The 21,115-nt window shown below is 38.4% G+C and overlaps 1 protein-coding gene across 1 annotated transcript in view; it reads left to right on the top strand.

Moving 5' to 3' along the window:
• Window positions 1–488: 488 nt before the first annotated feature.
• Window positions 489–21,115, top strand: part of PRTG (protogenin) — a 123,133-nt gene continuing 102,506 nt past the window's right edge. Inside the window, exons 1-2 of the mRNA XM_032342637.1 lie at window positions 489–676; window positions 2,891–3,193. Coding sequence (XP_032198528.1) covers window positions 589–676; window positions 2,891–3,193 — 391 coding nt within the window. The 5' untranslated portion in view covers window positions 489–588. The remainder of the gene's footprint in view (window positions 677–2,890; window positions 3,194–21,115) is intronic.

The following is a 21,115-nucleotide window of genomic DNA, read 5'->3' as shown; positions in this document are numbered from 1 at the left end:
GCGGGAGAGGGGCCCCGGGGGCAGCCTAGGCCGCGAAGCTCGGCCTTTGTGGCTCTGTCCTCGACGGTGGCGGGCAGGCAGAGGGGGCGGGGCCGCGGGCCGAAGACCCTCAGCCGGGGCTTGACCCCCAGGTGCATTGTCCGGCGGGGCCCGCCCCCTCCCCGCGGGGCAGCGCCAGGGCCGCCACGGGGCCCCCTCCTGGCGTCTCCCTCCGCCGGCCGCACCGACCTCGCGGTCCCCAGACCAGGGGCCAGATGTAGAAAGTAGTCCCCAGGCCGGCAGCGGCGGCGCTGTCCACTCCGCCGCCCCCGCCCCCTCCAGCCGCCGCCTCACTCCGCCCCCAGGCCGGACTCTCGGGCCCCCCGCCTCTTGCGAGCGGGTGTCCGTGCGCCGGCCTCGCCGCGACACAGAGACCCGCAGCCGGCCGCGCCGCGCCGAGCCACGCCACGCCACGCCACGCCGGAGCCCGAAAGGGAAGCCCAGGCTGCGCGCGTCCAGTAGCGGCGTGGGGAGCGCCCGGAGGACGGGGCAGGCAGGCGGACAGCGGCTACCGGGCGGCCGGGGAGCATGCCCGCGCAGCCCCGCTGAATGGCGCCTTCTCTGCGACCCCTCGCCCGGCTGCGGCGGCCAGGGATGCTGCTCCGCGCGCTCCTGCTGCTGCTCGGCTCCGGTCCAGGTGGGCGCGCTTTCTTCTGCGTCTGTGGCGTTTGAGCAGGCGCGAGTGGGCTGGGGAGAGAGGAAACCGCAGGGCGGGGGGGATGCTGGGGGGACGGCGAGGTCCACCGCGGTGCGCTGACCACCGGACCTGCCCCCTCCCTGCTGCCAGTCGGGAGCGGCTGCCGGAGGCGCGGGCGGCCCGCGGGCTGTGCGGGGGCGCGGGCAGAGCGGCGGGCGCCTCTCCCGGCACACGCCCCTCCTCGTTGCGCTTCGTGAGCCGCAGCCTGCAGGGCCGTGGCGCCCGCTGTCCACTCTTCCCCCTTTCTCCTCGCGCCATTGTCCGGGCTCCGGCCGAGTCCTCGCCTCCGCGGCCAGCCTCAGCTCCAGCTCCGCGCCGCCCGCCCGCTCGCTAGCCCGCCGGGGCCGCCGCGGCGCACGTGGCTTTATTTATATTGTTTCCTTAGTGGCAGCCTGGCCACGCAGGGGGCGCCGCGGTTTCCCTCCGCTTCCCCTTTTTGCAGTGGGGGTTTCCCACGCGTTTTAGGCCAGGGGAGAGAATAGGTGAACTCAGCCTTGGGGGCAGCACCCCTAGGGCCCCCATTTCCCCAGATCCGGATCTAGAGAGGAGAAGGACAGGGGAGGGGTGGAATTAGAGACAAGATGGGTTGGAAGGTGCGTGGCTGATTTGTGTTGGAGGGAGGGCGGGGAGTACCGGGAACGGAGGAGGCAGGTATAATCTTATGAATAGGAGCCCTCCTCCCCCCTACCTAGGTATTTTGGGGGCAGGGCCTGAGGTGTGTGCCACTGTGAAGATTTCTCCAAACTCCAGTTTAGCCTTGTGCAAAGTTGGATGAACTAATTTCTCTGGTTTGCATCTGCGCTGGTTTATCCTCAAAGAGATAAAAAAGTATAAAGTGGACGTGATGATTGTGAGGGGCGAGGAGGAAGAGTGTTCAGGAGAATGGGTTATTTTATTTATTTACAGGTTACAAACCCCGGACTTTCATCTTCTCTGGAGGAGTTAGTTTTCTGTTAACATGAGAAAAGGATCAAAGTCAGATGTGACTCGGAAACACAATGGGCGCCTTCCGGAGTGGTCCTCGCAGCGCGGGGCTGTTAGGGTCGCTCTCGTCGCCCTGGGCGTATATTAGAAGTCCGCAGCCCGAGCGTGGGAGCATGCCTAGTGTGTGAGTTTTCCGAGGACCTGCCTTGATGAGAAACAGATCAGTCCCGGGAATTTGTAATCATGTATTCAGAACATCATAAGGAAAATGAAATATCCCAAACTCCTAACACTCCCCAATCAGTATGCCAGACTTTACCTGACCTTTGCGCAGAATGCAGGACGTGACAGGGTATTAAGAGGTCATCGGATGTTTTCTCCAGGCAGGGACCGGGGCGATGGGCATGCTTAGATTAAAACGTTTCCTCTGCTCTGATAAAAATGTGTATTGGTTGATTAAGCAATCTTCTATCCTTATTAGACAGTAAGGACCAATTAGTCACACTTTCTTCCAGCAGTTGGTAATTCGAAAGAAAAGAAAGAAAAAATAAAAGTTTTCTAATCTGATCACCCACTGAGTACAATCAGCAAAAGTTACCAGCGTTTCAAACTCTACAGTTTGCCCATTAAATACCTACCTTACTCTGCAGAAACTAAGTAAATGGATCTATTTCAAGGAGAGGAGACAGTCTTTGCTGAAAAGGACAGATGGAAAAATGCAAACTTGTAATTTGTCACAAAAGATAAACACACTTCCCAGAGGAGTAGGTGCCAAGGGGTCCAAAACACTTCAAGGGACAAGGAAATAAACTTGCTTGTTCACAGAGTTGGAGTTTTGCTAATGATTTCTTGTAAAATTAGACTTTTACGACTTACTCTGTTCAAGATCTTTTTGACAAGCTTGTAAAAGTAGCAAACAGCTTGTGCTCTTGAGTTTTCCTGATGATTTTGATACTCTAGCAAGGAGCTTGAGAACAGGATTCTTACAAGGGATAGATGATTATGAAATCTTCTCTATGCTTTTAGAGTAGATGTTGTAAAAGGTGATTTTTCTGATTTGTTGAAAAGGTTTGCTGAACTTAGATTGCTTTATTAAGGTGTTTATCAGTTAACTAATATGTTTGTTAAACTTTGTCGTGTTACATCCTGAATATGTTTTACAATTATGTGTTAAGAAATGGTTTTATACTTGTAATTCTGGATATGCCTCCCCTCTCTTTTTCCTTATAGGAGTGTGGTGCTTTAGTGAACTGTTTTTTATAAAAGAACCACAGGATGTGACTGTCACAAGAAAGGACCCAGTCATTTTAGATTGCCAGGCTCATGGCGAAGTTCCTATTAAGGTCACATGGTTGAAAAATGGAGCAAAAGTGTCTGAAAATAAACGGATCCAGGTTCTGTCTAACGGCTCTTTATACATCAGTGAAGTGGAAGGCAAGCGAGGAGAGCTGTCTGATGAAGGATTTTATCAGTGCTTGGCAATGAACAAATATGGAGCCATTCTTAGTCAAAAAGCCCATCTTACCTTGTCAAGTAAGTGTTTAAATTCTTCATTGTCTGACAGTTTTCGTTGCTACATTTTGATGATTTTGTGATTCACTATGTACTAACCCTGAAAGTCACACAAACTTGAAGAGTTTTCCTGGAGACAGTAGCTGATCCTAAGGGCAAGCAAAAGACTGAGAAAGGGGCACCTGGGTGGCTCAGTGGGTAAAAGCCTCTGCCTTTGGCTCAGGTCAAGATCCCAAGGTCTTGGGATTGAGCCTCGTGTTGGGCTCTCTGCTGGGCAGAGAGCCTGCTTCCCTTCCCTCTCTCTCTGCCTGCCTTTCTGCCTACTTGTGATCTCTGTCTGTCAAATAAATAAAATATTTTTTAAAAAGACTGAGAAAAAAATTAATGAGTGATTGAGAATGAAAGTCAAGTTAGATTTAGAACACCTAAACCTGTAGAAGTAGCTTTATATAAGTTTATAAGTGTTTCACGCTATGAAAAGAGTTGGGTGCAAAAGTTTTAGCTAACACAACAAAAGTTTTAAAATCTCATCTTTCATAAATTAATAATCAAAATTTAAACACAAGTAGATCTTTCTGCTTTGTAGATGGCCCGTGATTGCTTAATCTTTCTTATAGCCCAGCCTTCCATTTCTCGGAGTGCTTTAAGATCACTCATGTTGCTTTTTAATTGTAGAAAGGGCATTGGTCAGTAACTCTCAAGCCTTTGAAGTATTCCTAGTCTTTTTCTGCTGGGAGAGAAAGAGGTTAAGGCCATTTCCATATTATGCCTAATGGATTTAAACCAGATCTGCCCCCTTTATTCCAGTTGTCATAAAGTTTGCTGTCTAATGATTTCCTTTGTATTAACAGCCCCATCAGATCAGCCATTTGTCCAAGTGATCCAGTGCTTGGTGGTTGACCTGATAACTGTTGAGTGTAAAGATGGGCCTAGGATGGATGGGGAACTCCTTGTTCCCACTGAGGCTTTCCCGCGTCTTTGAGGGATCAAACATGAGACACTCCAGATGGCAATAGACAATGTAAACCTTTAAACAGTATCTTAAAAATAGTTTTTTAAAAAAGATTTTTATTTATTTATTTGACAGAGAGATCACAAGTAGGCAGAGAGGCAGGCAGAGAGAGGAGGAAGCAGGCTTCCCACTGAGCAGAGAGCCCGATGCCGGGCTCGATCCCAGAACCCTGGGATCATGACCTGAGCAGAAGGCAGAGACTTTAACCCACTGAGCCACCCAGGCGCCCCTTAAAAATAGTTATTTTTTTTAAAAAGATTTCATTTATTTATTTGACAGAGATCACAAGTAGGCAGAGAGGGAGAGAGGAGGAAGCAGGCTCTCCGCCAAGCAGAGAGCCCGATGCAGGGCTTGATCCCAGGACCCTGAGATCATGACCTGAGCTGAAGGCAGAGGCTTTAAACCACTGAGCCACCCAGGCGCCCCTTAAAAATAGTTTTTACAAGTCTCGTAGCTACATTCTTCTGTTAATCCACAAAAGATAGATTTTGTGCAATACTGACAAATTGATCATTTACAGAATGAACAATAGGAAGAGGGAGCTCATAAGATAAAGACATGATCTTTAAGAAGTAGTTTCTTCACCGTCTACACAACTGAAATTTAGAAAGCTATTGGCAGGGATTTTCTAGATGACTTTAACTATTATAACAGTGTATGGCCATATTTATGCCACCATCATAATAGTAATTTACTTGTGCAGTAATGATTAATTGTAGAAAATAAGTTCCAAGCAAAGATACTTATATACTGAAATAGTTCAGAAAGGTAGAAAAGCTTCCAGTTCTAACCTCCCCCACCCCCAAATAACAAAAACTTGAGAAAATTTTTGATAAACTTTTTTGTTTGGCATAAATCACTAGCCAATAATCTTTTTGTTTTTGGTTTTTCTTTGCTGTTTTCAGAATAGTGTGCTGTGGTGTGTGTGTGTGTGTGTGTGTAAGTAACATAACATTGTTGCGTAGAGTTGTAACTTTTCCACCTTTTCAGCATTGTGGGAAGCTTTTCATACCAGGAACTGTCGTTTGTATTTCTTTGCTGGAGAGGAGCAGAACAGAAAGGTGGAGGAGGGCGGATGGGCCTTGAAAGGATGAAGCATTTATCATGACCACACATTGTTTCCAGGACCTCCTTAGTAGCCTGACAAAATTCTAAGGCACTCAGAAATGCCTTGAAAACACACAGAGCTTTAAAGTCTGTGTAGGATAATAAGTGTTATTAACAGTGAAACAAATGTTAGTGTTGGCTTTTTGAGTATCTTTAGATTTTTCTAACTGTAAAAATTATGGATAATAAATATTAGATGTGAATAGTTTTGAAAGCTCTTGTGGTGAAGAAGTTTTCGTGTAATGAGTATCAAAAACTTTCTAGTGAGACTAGAACATTGGTGGCAAATGTCAATTGTATTCAGTTATAGGGACCACACTTTTCATAGGCACGTGTTTTATTTAACTCTGTAGAGATAACTTTGCTAGGAAATTACATTCAGTATTATAGATTTGAAATGAATACATAGTGGTTTTAGCTTTTCCTTTAGAAACATGAGACTTCTTAGGGATTCTGAATTTACAAAGTTAGTTTGGGTATTTAAAAAGCAATGTCCGACAGTGATGTAGGCTCAAATGACTTTATCCTAAGTTCAGGGTAAAGATGTTATACATATTAAACAGGAAGAGAATAGGCATTAAGTGGACATTCTGTTTCGCTTTAAAAAAAAAAAAAAAGCTTGTTCTCTTTCAGTTATTGATAGCAGCAGGGTGCAAGTATGTTCTTTTTATTTTTCTGATCAAAGATTTGCCAGCAAGCATATCTTTTGATTCAGAAGTGTAAGAGTATAGCATCTGAAAATCTTAAACTTTAATCTGTGCAAGTTTTAGATTTTTAACACGTAGGCAATCAAGTCTTGGTTTCTAAACTTAGGAACTAGAAGCTGAAAGTTGCACTCTAGGCAAGAATTCCATTATTCATGTGTAAATTAGGAATTCACAGGGTTAAAAGGTTAGAAACTGGCCAGGATGAGGTTTACCCTTGTGATAAAGAGCAGATGACCCTCATTCATTGGCCAAAGCTTTCATGTAGCTCTTCTGCAAAGTTAGTTATTGCCATGAATTGTTCTTGAGGAATGCAGAAATTCAAATGTGAACCGGCCTTTCCTTAAGTGTCACTTTGGAGCCTTATCTCCCAAGCACATCAGAGCCCCGCTGCAGGGACAAGGTTCCTCCCCAAAGGCCTGGAGGCTTGGCTTTCCTGTTGTTCATCCAAGCACAAAAGAATTTGTCTAACTTAGTTTTTCTAAGGCATCCCATTTTTAAAGGAAAGTATAGGGTTAAAGTAATATTTAGTTGTGTTTTTTTTTTTAAAGGTAATCCTTTTTATTGATAGGCATTTTAGCCATTTTACATTTTCATGAAGTTAGTAGAGAAAGGAGAGTATGTGTGAGGCCCTTTTTCTAGTTGTATAGAATAGTAAGAACGGAAGATTAAGCTGTTTCCTATAAATTTCAGTATTTTTAGCTTTTGGCAAATCGAATTTCCACTTTCACGTACATGCTAAGTCTTCACTATGTAAATTATTTAATTTAAATATTTTAGGAGTAAGAAATAATCCCTGGACATTTTGATGTTCCTTGCATTCTTAGCATTAAAGTAAGATAAATTTCATAGGAAAGCACTAGTGTGGTAAAATGGTCTCATATTTCAACAAGTTTAAATTAAGATAAGAGACATTTGAGAGAAGTAAAGGAGGAGGCGGGGTGTGTTCTGTGATGTGTAAAAGACTGGCTGTAAGCTAGTGATTGAACAGGAAGCTAGTTGTTTATTTCCTTTCCATAAAAGGTGGAAATTGAAGTCTTAGGATAGAGGGAAAGAGAACATAAAGCCAGCTTATATTTCTTAGGTATTTCAGGGTGCTTCATTTGGGTGAAAAATCATTTTTTAAGTGAGCGTTAGCTGGAAGATCATAGTATTGTAACTTTATGATTTCCACCCCGCCCCCAATTTTGAGGTTAGGTTTTGCATGTGTAAAGTTACATAGCAGTAGTAATTCCCTTTAAAAGGATGTAGTTTGTTTTCCCTGAATGAAATGTTTATCACTGCAATTTAAATGGAGATGAGACTTCAAGGCTTTTGTTGTTGTTGTAGTTAGATTAATGAAAAACTGTTCTATGAGTGTGGTTTGTATTTTAAAGAGTAAAGCAGAAATTATAGTCCAAAATGAGTTAAAATATATTGAGAATATTTAATGACTCATGCTAAAAAAAAAAAAAAGGGTGGGTGGTTGAAAAGAGAAAGATAAGAACTATGAGGCTATTAGCCTAAATTTTGAATTGTATTAGTGACCTAGGACCCAAGATGGGCAAGATTTTGCTACAGTGTCACTTTTTATTGAGATTTGTAAATGCTGTAAAGGGGAACATCTCTTACATGTGTGCCTGTTCACTTCAAGCTGTTAACAGTTACCTGCCCTAACTAAACAGTTGTAACACAAAAGTAAAAGTCATCTGATTTCAGAAAAATAAGACAGAACTGAGGTATTTAGAGAGACTATAGATAAGGTTCAGATGATGCTTTCTGGGATCACAAAAAATCATCTTCAAAGAGAAGGGGTTATGTATGGTTCAAGAGTACATGTTTAACTTAAAAATTGACCATCTTAAAATTGCTTAAGTCAGGGAAGTAAAAGCACAAAGAGTTCTACAGGTTATATACAATTATACTTGGTTCTTTAATTCTGTCTTCTTAAAAGGTTTATCAGGTACCTGATAATCTCTGGGTGATGGAACCAGTTTTTCCCACTTTACACTTGATTAGTGAGGAACATTTCTCATCTTCAGAAACCCGTAACACTATCTCACTGTTTTTCATAGTTGTTGGATCTTTAATTTTATAACCAAGCAGGATCCACTGAGGGGTAGAATTATAATTTGCTTTAATATGTATATAAATGTGTTTTTTTCTGTTCAGCTCCTTAATGGAATATTGAAAGAGCATTTGGTATGGTCCTCTTTGTCAACTATCTCTGATTATTCTAAAGAAGGGGTCTTGCTTTCAGCACTTGTTTGCGGAGGGATTTGTTGTCACTGCTCCTGAATTTAACAGCTGGGCCTATTGATGGAGTCCAGAGCAATTTAAAAGAATAGCAAAAAAACCAAAAAAACAAAAAAACAAAAAAAAAAAACAACCAACCAACCAACCAAACAAACAAAAAAACCCCCCCAAAACAAAACCAAAACCAAACCAAAACAAGACAAAACCCAAAAACAAAAAAAACCCTTAGCCCCCCACCAAAATACCAAATCTTTTAAGCAGGACTTTAAGTTTGAAGGAGTATTTCAATTAATAAATAAATACATTTGAGGTTACTCTTTGGAAAACCCTAATAGCCCTGACTACAATATGGAGAGAGAATTTTAATCTCTCACAGGCAGATTTGCTCTATTAAGGATGGATTACTTTCAGCTTTTAAATTGGCAATGACTATATGAAAAATAATAATGTTTGGCATTTTGTTGATCATACTTGAATTTTTTAAAAAGATTTTATTTATTTATTTGAGTGAGAGAGAGCATGAGAGGGGAGAAGGTCATAGGGAGAAGCAGACTCCCCATGGTGCTGGAGCCTGATGTGGGACTTGATCCCAGGGCTCTGGGATCATGACCTGAGCCGAAGGCAGTGGCTCAACCAATTGAGCCAGCCGGGTGCCCGGATCATACTTGAATTTTTAAGAACAGCTGCGGTTATTGAGATGTTTTAAGAGAAGACCTAAAAATTGTACCCCAAATTTTCACTTACAGTCAGGACTATTTTAATACTTACGTGTGTCCAAACTCTTCAGTAAAGCATTTTTTAAGCTCATCATTTAAATTTGGTAAATAAGAGAGGAAGTAGTTGTAATGATACATTACAGTTGTAATGATACATAGGTGTAATCATTGAAGTAATGTTGGCAGTTGCCTTAACATGGGAATCTGCACAGAACCAGCTCACAGTCAGCAACTGACAATGGTGATGGGCAAAAAGGGTAAAAATGTACTAAATTACCTTCAGTGTCTGTAGTTCTGAAGCCAAGTGAATCCCTCTAGGGATATGTATTGCAGAGGATGAAGGTGTCATCCTCACAAAGGTCTCTGACACTAATCTGACAAATACTTTCCTGACTTATACATTCCTTTTTTTTTTTTTTTTTTCCTTTTTTCAACCTCTGGTTCTCAGAAACTGTTTTTGATGCATGTTAAAAGCCAAATTCTTATAGGCTGAATGGAAGGCACGAATTAAAAATGTTTATTTTTTCAGTTTCTGGAGGGTTTGCCCTTTTCTCATGTTTATGTATATGCATTTTTTTTCTTAATAGCTTTAGCATTTGTGGCTAGTTTAATCAAGTGACTGTTGGAGAATGGAATCACTGTTCAGGGTTTATTGTTCAGGTCCTTACTGGGCTTATTTCTTAGGACTGATGGAAAGGAAATTTTCTTTCTCTCTTTCTCTGTCTTTCTCTCTCTCTTTCTAGTAGACTCCATCCCCAGTCTAATGGGAGCTTGAACTCACCATCCTGAGATCAAGACCTGAGCTGAGATCAAGAGTCCAGTGCTTAACCAACTGAACCACCCAAGCGCCCGAGGGAAATTTTCTTTTAACAATTTACTTTATGATGATGAGCACTGGGGGTTATATGCAACTAATGAATCATGGAACACTACATCAAAAACTAATGATGTGCTATATGTTGGCTAAATTAAATTTAAAAAATGGAAAAAATTTTACTTAATGAAACAATAGTAAATCAGTGATAGTTTGTTTTTATATGATGCTACTTAACATAGACTACTTTTTCTAAATCATATTCTTTGGGAGTAATCCTCCAGAATGGTCTTTTTGTTGTTATGGTTTTGTAGTCTTTTTAGTAATACTCAAAATGGGTCTCTTTGACTCCACCAACTTAAAAAAAATGATAATGCATTTTTACTGTAGGTTACATTTCTCAGGGTTTCTCAGCCTTGGTGCAATCAACATTTGGGGCTAGATAATTCTTCATTGTGGAAGCTGTCTTACGCAGTCTAGAATGTACATCAGCATCCCTGGCTTCTACATACCAGATCCCAGTCCCATAGCATGCCCTTCCCCAGTTGTGACAACCAAAAATGTGTTTTGGGAGGCAAAATCATACGTGGTTGAAAACTGTTGATGTTTCTGAAAGAGGTAGAAGTCCAAGTCCAAGAAGTCCAAGTGATCCTGGGCCAAGAGTTATTTTAACTATCTCTGTCTTATGCTTGGTAATCTGATTTTTTCATGTTCATAGTGCTAAATGTATTGATTGTAGAACTATAACTATTTTTAAGTATTGGGAAGGAAACTTGATTTAAAAAATGCATCTGGGTCAGTACTTGTCTAATTGGAAATGATTTGCCTCTCCATTCCTTCTTCATACATGTGGTACGCTGAAACCTACTAAGAGCTCGCCATTCTATAGGTCCTTTCATTTTGATCTCAGTATTTTAGATCTTTTCTTGAGGATATCTAGTCAAATAGTGAATGCAAATTTTATTTAACCCTGTTTAGTCAGTTAATTTTATTTTCTGGATGTCATTGACTCCAATGTTGAAAAAGATAGGGGAAATCTCCATGTGTGGTAAGTGGTAAAGAACATCTTTTGTGATGCTCTTCATGGAGACAAGTAAACCTGTATGAGATTAACAGCCCAGAGAATTCCATTTGGTGTGTGGTAGGTGGTTCTTTGGGTGAATGGTTAACAGAAATCTTTTCAGCTAATTCAATGGTACCATGGACTTATTTTGGTCAGAAACAACTTAACTTCCTCTAGATAATGATGTAAATAAAGAAGGTGGTGTCTTGAGAGGGCATCAAGAGGTAAGTGAAGGGAAAAGAATTCGACACTGCAGTATGCTAACTAGCACACAGAAAGTGACAGACAAGGTTATTATGAAATGCTCGTTTTAGATTACTTAGATTACTTAGGAGCAGTGGGCAGGGATTTCAGTCTTCATCTTTTTCAAGGTATCATTCTTTGTGTTTGCTTTCATTTTGGTTAGCTTTTTGAGCTACTGAAAGTTAAAAGATTTTTCCTATAGGTAGTTTGGCCACCTGTTGAGGGCAGTAAGCCACTGGTAGCCCAAGTGGCAGTTGAGATGGATGAAGGAGAAAGCCAGATCTTTTAATGGGTGACTCTAGCGCTGAGCATGGATGGTGGAACATTTGGCACCATGTGTTCTACTCCATAAAAGTGCCTTGAGTAGAAAAAATCAGTTCAAACTAGAAGAGAAAAATTGCACATTTCTTTATTTTGAGGTAAATAGTAGTTGTGTCAAAACAGAAAATTTAGTGTTCTTGTTTTCTCACTATAGTCCTTTCATAAAGAAATTATGAAATATTACCAGGTAACAATACCTGGTAAATATTCCTCGTTGCTGCTTTTTTTCCCCCTTATCGAGTTGCTGGGAGGTACAGTGGAAAAGCAGAATGACGAAAGGCAGGAGAACCACAAATCCATTACTTGTGATTTATATGACTATAGACAAATCACTTAATCATTCTGATTTCTACCTTGTGTTATCTGTAAAAAGGACAAAAAGGAGGGGGAATGGGTGTTGAGCAACACAGTGCCCTTATTTTTGTAATTCTATTATTGTAATTCTACATAAATGGCCAATAAATTATATTTTTTATAAGACTGAATCTAATCACACATTATAAGAGAACCATTTAAGTCACTGGGAAAAAAATTAAAATGGCTTGGCCATTATTTAACTTGGTACTTTTAAGAATTCATATTCCTGCCATGAATCATAGGAGAATCAACTTCGGTGGGGGGAGTCTTAAACTAATACTGATAATTTGAGCTAGTATTATTTTTAAGAGTCAGAAAAATAAGTTACTTTAACTGGCACTGGGCAGTTCATAATTGTTGTGCTCTGAAGGTTGACATAGTACATGAGAGATATAACTTTACAAATGTGTCTAGTTTTGCTAATTAATAGTGTATTCTGATGTTTATTGACTCAGTGTTTAAATGAAATAGTGCCAGTTTCATCTTAACAGTGTTTAGCTAATGTATTAGTATCTTAATAGAAATAGATTATACTGCCTGCATCCACCCACCACCAATTCCTATTAAGAATGATAAAGTTTAATTTTCCCCCCAGCTTTCAAACTTAGTTAGCTTGAGTCCCTCTGATTGGATTTAAAGTAACTCCAATTAAAATATTGACCTCAATGTGAACACATAATAGGAAAAAAATGCTTTGATGTTGGTATTACCATTTTGGTATTTCTTTTTAAAAGAGCGATCACAGCTTTTCTTAAACAATTTTCATAGTTAAATGTATTTACTGTTTTTTTTTTAAATAAAAACAATTCACTTTTTATGTGTTTAAGAAAGTCACATTTCCATGCTCTCTTAATTAATACTTTTAATATTATTTTAACTGAGGGACCAATCTCAGTAAAGCAGTAAGATTTTAAAATCAAAAATTTTACCAAAAGCATTACTGAAGTTACCCCAGTGATAGAATGATTTCTTCAAAGCCTGTGAGTATCTTTACCTGGATGATTTACTACGTTTTAGAAGTCTGTGATAATACATGAAAGATAGTATACAGGCAGAAGAAACTTTGGGAAATTTGTTTAATTTTCAGTCCACCAGATGTCCCAATAATATTTGGGAGAGAATTTTATTGCTTAGCAGATGGTACATTGAGAAATTACAAGTTGGTCAATAGAGAAGTGACTGGTTTCTTATAGTAGAATTGACTCTTCTCAGGACAGAAAGAAGCTGACAATCAGAAGTTTTGCCCTGTTAAACAATTTTTGGAAGGGGATAATGTTAAAAAAAAAAAAAAGAAGGAATAAGAGATAAAGAAAATATACATTATTATTTTTATGCTGATCTGCAAACTTTTTAGACTGTTAAGATACTGGCAAAGAACATTTTGAAGAGAAACCTTTAAAATTTTCTGAAACCCACAGTCAGTAGAGTCCTTGCTCCCTAATTTGACTTGCAGTATCATTTTGGCTCCTTCTAACATGAGTTAAGATAATAACTTGTAGTCTTAGAAATTTCTATTTGTAAATAAGGAATATGAAGCTGAAGGGAGATAACTGCCTTGCCCAAGGGCATAGCTACCAGGTCTGGGATTAGAGCTCAGGTTTGCTGATTCTAGTCATGAATTTGCAATGTTCAAGTAAAGTTTTTCTCCCATGTATTGTATGGAAATGTGTCTTTCTAAATTCAAAATATCTCATCTAATCCAGAATTCAGGAAAGAGAATTGTAGTGGGACTGATCCTGAGATTAAAGACACTTCTTTAATTTCTTAATATTTATTTAAAAAGTATTACTTTATCATTGTGGAACTCACCCTTTACTGTTGTATTTGTGTAAGACTTTGTTGTTGTTGTAGAAAATAGGCAGTTTTGAAACAAAAGCACTAATGTGTTTCTATTTTATCTGTCCTGTAACACTTCATGGAGTTTCTTTTCCTGTGTATGACCTCAATGCAGGGAGAGAGAGCTGTAGCCAGTCCTTTTAGAGGCTGCATTTGTTGATACATCTGTACAAGTGGAAGTTTGAGCTCAAGCAGTGATTTTCAAATGTTTCTTTAAATAACCTCCAAGGAATGAGGCTCTTTCTAATCAAAAGGTTGAGGGGCACTTGGGTGGCTCAGTTGGTTAAAATTCTGCCTCTAGCTCAAGTCATGATCCCAGCGCCCTGGGATTGAAGGGGGGCAGAGGGTACATCCGCTCTCCATTCAGTGGGAATTCTGCTGCTTCTCCCTCTGCCATTCCACCTCCTCTGCTCACAGGCTCTCTCTCTCTCTCTCTGCACTCTCTCTCAAATAAATAAAATCTTAAAAAGTTGAGATTTAAATAAATGGTTGACTATGTGTCATTATTATTACTATTCCTTGGAAGGAGGGACATAGTGATATCCTGTGTCTCTTGTGGATATATTTTTTTAAGTAGCAGTTTTATTGAGGTAGAATTCACATATCACAAAGTATCCCTTTTGAAAGTTTATATTTCTGTGGATTTTATTCCTTTATCACCATTATGTAATTGCAGAATATATCCACCACCTCAAAAAGAAACCCCACACCGCCCAGTTCTCTCTCCACCTATACCTTGCAACCACTAAGCTGATTACTGTCTCTATAGATCTGCTTATTCTGGACATGACATAAAAATAGAATTCTACAATATGTCGAGTTTTGTGTCTGGCTTCTTTCGCTTAGCATAATTTCAAGTTTCATACATGTTGTAGCATTAATTAGTACCTCATTTTCATGGTTGAATAAGATTCCATTATGTGATAAACCACATTACATTTATCTAATCATCTGTTGATGGATAATTTGATTGTTCCTTCTTATGGCTACTGTGAATAATTTTGCAGTGAACATTGACATTCAAGTTTCTCAGTCCCTGTTTTCACTTCTTTGGGCATATATCTAGGAGTGGAATTGCTAGATCATATGGTAATTCTGCATTTAGCCTTTTGGGGAGCCACCCAACTGTTTTCCATAGTTGCTGCACCCATTTTACATTCCCATTAGCAATGTGCAGGAGATTCAGTTTTTCCATGCCCACACCAATGCTTATTATTTTCCTTATTAATATACTACCATAAGTGTGAAATGTTACCTCATTGTGGTATTGATTTGCATTTCCCTAATGGCTAATGATCTTTTCATTTCTTTATTGGCCATCTGTATATTTTCTTTGGAGAAATATCTACTGCCCATTTTTTGAAATTAGATCATTGAATTTTTTATTGTTGGTGGGTTGTAGGAGGTTTTTTTTTTTTAATATTCTGGATATTCATCTTATCAGTTATATGATTTGCAAATGTTTTCTGCAGTTCTGTATTTTGTCTCTTCACTTTTTGGATAATGTCCTTTGATGCATAAAGTTTTTAATTTTGATTAAATTTGATTTATTTTTTCTTTTGTTACTTGTAGTTTTGTTGTTGGATTTGATAACCCTTCAGCAAATCCAATGGTAGGAATCTAGCTTTACACTTTTGAATATGGTGAACCAGTTGTCCCAGCACCATTCACTGAAGACACTCTTTGTTCGTGATTGAATGGATTTGGCACCCTTGTTGGCATCAGTTAGCCATGGGTATATAGGATTTATTTCTGGACTCTCGATTCTATTCTGTTAGTCTATATCCCTACATTTTAGGCCAGTACCATACTATTTTGATTATTGTAACTTTGCAGTAAGTTTAAAATCAGGAAATGTGAGTATTCCAACTTTGTTCTTTCTTTTGACTTTTTTTTTTTTTTGACTATTCATGGCCCCTTGCAATTCCATACATATCTCAGGATTGGCTTTTCCATTTCTGGATAAAAGAATCTTGGAATTTTTATATGGATTGCATTGAATGTGCAGATTACTTTGGGTAATATTGATATCTTAATGATATGAAGTCTTCCAATCCAAAAACAATACATCTTACTGTGTATTTAGGTCTTTGTTTTCTTTCAGCAGTGTTTTGTAGTTTTCAGTCCACAGATCTTTTTAATAAAATTTACTCTTAGATATTTTATTCTTTAAGATGCTATTGTAAATGAAATAATTTATTGCTGGTGTGGCAATAACCACACAATGGCTTTATGTGTGTTGATCTTGTACCCTGAAATTTGAATCCATTTATTAGCTTTAGTACATTTCTTATAGATTCTTTGGGATTTTCTATGTATAGAGTCATATTATCTGTGAATGATTATTGTTTTACTTCTTTTCCCCCACAATTTGGATGCCTTTTATGTCTTTTTCTTTTCTAATTCCTCTGGCTTGAACTTCTAGTAGAATGTTGAATAGTGTTCATTTCCTGTCCCTAAATTAGAAATATGACTGTTAACACTACAAAGACTGCATAACTGATGGGAAATTACTTAGGTGTGGTACATACAGGGTAAACAAGGATTACCTCAAGAAGTTTTGCAGAACTTGTCAAAAGTCTTACAACTCTTACCACGTGAAGAATATCACCTCTCCAGTAAATAAAATGTTTGCATTTTGTACCTGAATTGGGTGGTGGTAGAGTTTTGGTGTGTATATATTTTTCTAAAAGAGGCTAAGTTTCTAGTGACGTCAGGTTTTCATTGCTTTTTGGTAGGAGTTGTAGAAATAATACTCAACTGTGAAATGGGTTCTTAGTGTAAGTTTCCTTGTGCTCTTGAAAATCTTGGTCATGTTCATCTTCATCATGTTCACCTTTTTGAGACTATTACCTCACTTGCACTGTGGAGGAATATTTGCTTTACCTGCTACGCAGAATATAATGTAACAGGAGCCAAACTGAAAAGTAGAGTACTCTTCTTAAAAATTATAGGAGAAAAGCTTTTTGTCTTTTCACCATTGAATATGGTGTTAGCTGTGGACTTTCCATAAATGTCATTTATCATATTGAGGAAGTTCCGTTGTATTTCTAGTTCTCTAGGTGTTTTATCATGAAAATGCATTGGCTTTTTAACTGCTTTTTTTCTATCAGTTGTGATGTCATATAGTTTCTTGCCTTGTTCTGTTAATGTTGAATATTAGTTTTTTTCTTTGAATTCCTGGGACAGATCTCATTTGGTCAATACAGTCTTTTTAATGTAATATTAGATCAAGTTTGCTAGTAGTTTGTTGAGATTTTCCATCTATATTGATAAAGATGGTCTGTTGCTTTCTATTTTCTCGGTCTGTAATTTTCTTGTGATATATATCTGCCTTTGGTATTAGAGTTGGGCTTATAGAATGGTTTAGGAGGTTTTCTCTCCTCTTCTGTTTGTTGGGAGAGTTTGAGAAGATTGATGTTAATTCTAATTTAAAAGTTTGGTAGAATTCATCAATGAAGCCATCTGGTCCTGGACTTTTCTTATTTGGAAGGTTTTTGATTAGTGATTCAGTCTGTTTACTCATTATAAGGCTATTGTGATTTTCTTTCTTTCTTTTTTTTTTTTAAGATTTTATTTATTTATTTGACAGAGAGAGAGAGAGAGCACAAGTAGGCAGAGAGGCAGAAAGAGGGGGAAGCAGGCTCCCTGCTGAGCAGAGAGCCCGATGTGGGGCTCGATCCCAGGACCCTGGGATCATGACCTGAGCTGAAGGCCGAGACTTAACCCACTGAGCCATCCAGGTGCCCCAAGGCTATTGTGATTTTCAATTGCTTTTTGAGTCATTTAGATAATTTGTGTGATTTTAGAATTTGTATATTTCATATAGATTATCCAAATTGTAGGTATACAGTTCATAATATTGTCTTACAATCTTTTTTATTTTTGTAAAGTTGATAGTAATATCCCCATTTTCATTTCTTTGTTTATGTCTTTTTTTTTTTTTTTTGGTCAGTCTAGCTTTCTAATTACCAATTTTGTTCATCTTTTCAAAGAACCAGTTTTTGGTTCTGTTGTCTTTGTTGTTTTTCTAGCCTGTTTCATTTATCTTCATTCTAATCCTTATTCTTTTTTTCCTTCTATTAGCTTTCAATTTAGTTTTTACTACTTTTTCTAGTTTTCCAAGATGTAGTAAATGTTATTGACTTGAGATAGTTTTTCTTATTTAATGTAGGCATTTACTGCTACAGATCTTCTGAGCACTCCTTCCACCAAAACTCTCTAAGTTTTGTTATGTTGCATTGTCATTTTCATTTATCTCAGAGTATTATTTTTTTTCTTCTCCCCCCTCCTCCTTCTCCGCCTCCTTCTTCCTCTCTTCCTGCTCCCCTCTTCCTTCCTTCTTTGACCCATTAATTCAGTTTGTTGTTTAATTTCCACATGTGTGTGCATTTTCCACTTTTCCTTCTGTGCTTCTAGCTTCATTCCACTGTACTTGGAGAAGATACCTTTTATGCATTTAATCTTTAAAAATGTTTGAGACTTGTTTTGCAGCTGAACATGTGGTCTGTCCTGGAGAATGTTCCATGTGTACTTGAGAATGTGTGTTCTGCTCTTATTGGGTATAATGTCTTATATGTGTGTTAAGTCTAGTTAGTGTACCATGTTGTTTGACACCTGTATTTCCATATAGTTTTTCTGTATAGATGTTCTACCCATTGTTGAATGTGCTGTATTGAAGTTTCCAACTATTATTATAGAACTCTCTATTTCTCACTTAAATTATGTCTATATTTACTTCATATATATATTGGGACTCTATTTGGTGAACATATGTTTACAAATGTTATTTGCTCTTGATGAATTGACCCTTTTATTAGTATATAATGTCTTCCTTTGTCTCTTGTAACAGTTTTTGACTTAATGTCACTCTTGTCTGCTACTACTACAGCCACCCAGCTATCTTTTGGTTACCATTTGCATGGAATACCTTTTCCAGAGCTTTCACTTCAACCTACTTATGTCATTGGATATAAAGTGAATCTCTTGTAGACAGCATGTTGTTAGATCCCGTTTTTCTTAATCCATTCTGCCAGTCTCTGTCTTTTGATGGAGAATTTAATTTATTTACATTTAATATAGGCACTGAGAAAGAAGGATTTCTGACATTTTGCTATTTATTTTCTGAATGTCCTGAATGTTTTTTTTTTTTGTCCCTCTTTTCTTCCACTACTGCATTCTTTTTGTGTTTAGTTGATTTGGGGTAGTGAACCATAATGACTCTCTTCTTGTTTCATTTGGTGTTTATTTTTTAGATATTTCTTTGTGGTTACCATAGAGATTACATTTAATATCCTGAATTTTAACAATCTCGTTTGAGTTGATGCTGTCTTATTTTCATTCTGCTCCTATGCAGTTCAGTCTCCTTTTATGTTACTATGATACATTACATCTTTATACATGTGTATCCAGTAAGATAGATTTATATTTATATTAGTCTATTTATCTTTTAAACTGAAAAATAAAAAGTGGTTGTGTAGAGGCACTTGGGTGGCTCAGTTGGTTAAGCATCTGCCTTCAGCTCAGGTCATGATCCCAGGGTCCTGGGATGGAGCCCCATGTCCAGCACCCTGCTCAGTGGGGAGCCTGCTTCTCCCTCTTTCTCTGCCCTCACCCCCCACGTGAGCTTTCTCATGCTCTCTCTGTCAAATAAATGATTAAAAACAAAACAAACAACCCTAGAGGTAAGGGCGCTTGGGTGGCTCAGTTGGTTAAGTGACTGTCTTCAGCTCAGGCCATGATCCTGGAGTCCCAGTATTGAGTCCCACATGGGCTCCCTGCTTCTCCCTCTTACCCCTCTCATGCTTTCTCTCTCTCATTCTCTCTCTCTCACACATAAAAAAATAAAATCTAAATAAAATCTTAAAAAAAATAAAATCTAAAAAAAAATCTTAAACCAAAAAATAGAATAATATTAACTTTAATATTTGCCAATTTAGATACCTTTACTGGAGATCTTTATTTCTTTATATGGCTTTTAATTACTGTCTACTGTCCCTTCTTTTCAACCTGAAGGACTTACTTTAACATTCTTATAGGGCAGATCTAATGGAATAAGCTGCCTTAGCCTTTGTTTATCTGGGAAGTCTTAATTTCTCTCTCATTTCTGAAGGACAGTTTTACTGGATATGGAATTCTTGTTTTACAGTTCTTTATGTCATTTTAAATATGTCATCGCACTGTCTTCTGGCCTCTGGTCTCTGATGAGGAATCAGCTCTTAATCCTGTTGGAGGAATAATAAGTTTGTGATGAGTTTCTTCTTTCTTGCTGTTTTCCTGGGTCTTTTTTTGTTTTACAGCAGTTTGATTATAAATGTTTTTCCTTGTGGATCTCTTAATTTATCCTACTTGAAGTTCATTGAACTTCTCTGGTACATGGATTCTCTTCTTTCATCAAATTGGGAAAGTTTTTGGCCATTATTTGTTCAAATACTCTTTGTGCCCATTACTTCTCTCTATTCCTTTTAGAACTCTCGTAATGTATATGTTGGTCTGCTCAGTGGTATTCCATATGTCTCCTGGGTTCTGTTCACCTATCCTTCCCTTTTTTGCACATCTGTATGTTATTTTCTCTTGCGTTTATTTATTTATTTATTCATTCATTCATTTATTTATTTTTAAGTTTTTACTTGAATTCCAGTAAGTTAACGTACAATTTAGTGACTCAGTGCTTACATATAACACCCGGTGCTTATCACAGTAAGTGTGCTGCTTTTTCCCCCACCACCTATTTAACCCACCCCCCCTACTCACCTCTCCTCTGGTAACCATCAGTTTGTTCTCTATAGTTCAGAGTCGCTTTCTTGGTTTTCCTCTCTCTTTTTTCATGTGTGATCATTTGTTTTTTAAATTCCACATATGAATTAAGTCATATGGTGCCTGATATTTACTGGCAGATAATAATAGATAATACCAACTGAGTAGGGGGAGGGACATTATCTATGAACTTTACACGTATTTAGTTTTTTAATCCTTATAATCTTATGAAACACATACTGTTATTTTCATTTTAAAGATTGAGTAACTGAGAAACTAGATTATTCATTGCCTGTGGCTATTATTTCTGTCTTTTCTTCCATGATTTTAAATGTTTTATTATCTTTTAATTTCCTTCAACTGTACCATTATCTCAGGTTCTCGAGGTGTCATCCTCCTTCTTTTCTGTGTCTGGTAATTTTTCCTTATGGCAGATTGTTTCCTTATGTGATTTTTAATTTTTTTATTATGATCTCATCTTTGGTTAAACTTAGTATATACTATATTATGAAAGTGTTTATTTCTCTTTGGTACTCCAAGGTTTCACTGGTCATGAACCAATTTTGGGGCTAGTTCTTGGCTGCTCTGCATTAGTTGTATACATTTAGATTCTACACAAGTGTGTGATATAGGTCAGGGTTTATATTTGTTATAAGAAACATTTCTTACTGAGAATAAAACCCCCTTATTCCTAATCTGGATGGTGAGTGAGTTTTTCCACTGATCCTTTCTACAAGTGCTTTCAGGTTCAGGTCTCAGTTAACTATGTTGTGATGGAA

The sequence above is a fragment of the Mustela erminea genome, chromosome 5, assembly GCF_009829155.1.
Source record: "Mustela erminea isolate mMusErm1 chromosome 5, mMusErm1.Pri, whole genome shotgun sequence".
NCBI lineage: Eukaryota > Metazoa > Chordata > Mammalia > Carnivora > Mustelidae > Mustela > Mustela erminea.
This window is presented reverse-complemented; position numbering and strand designations above follow the sequence as displayed.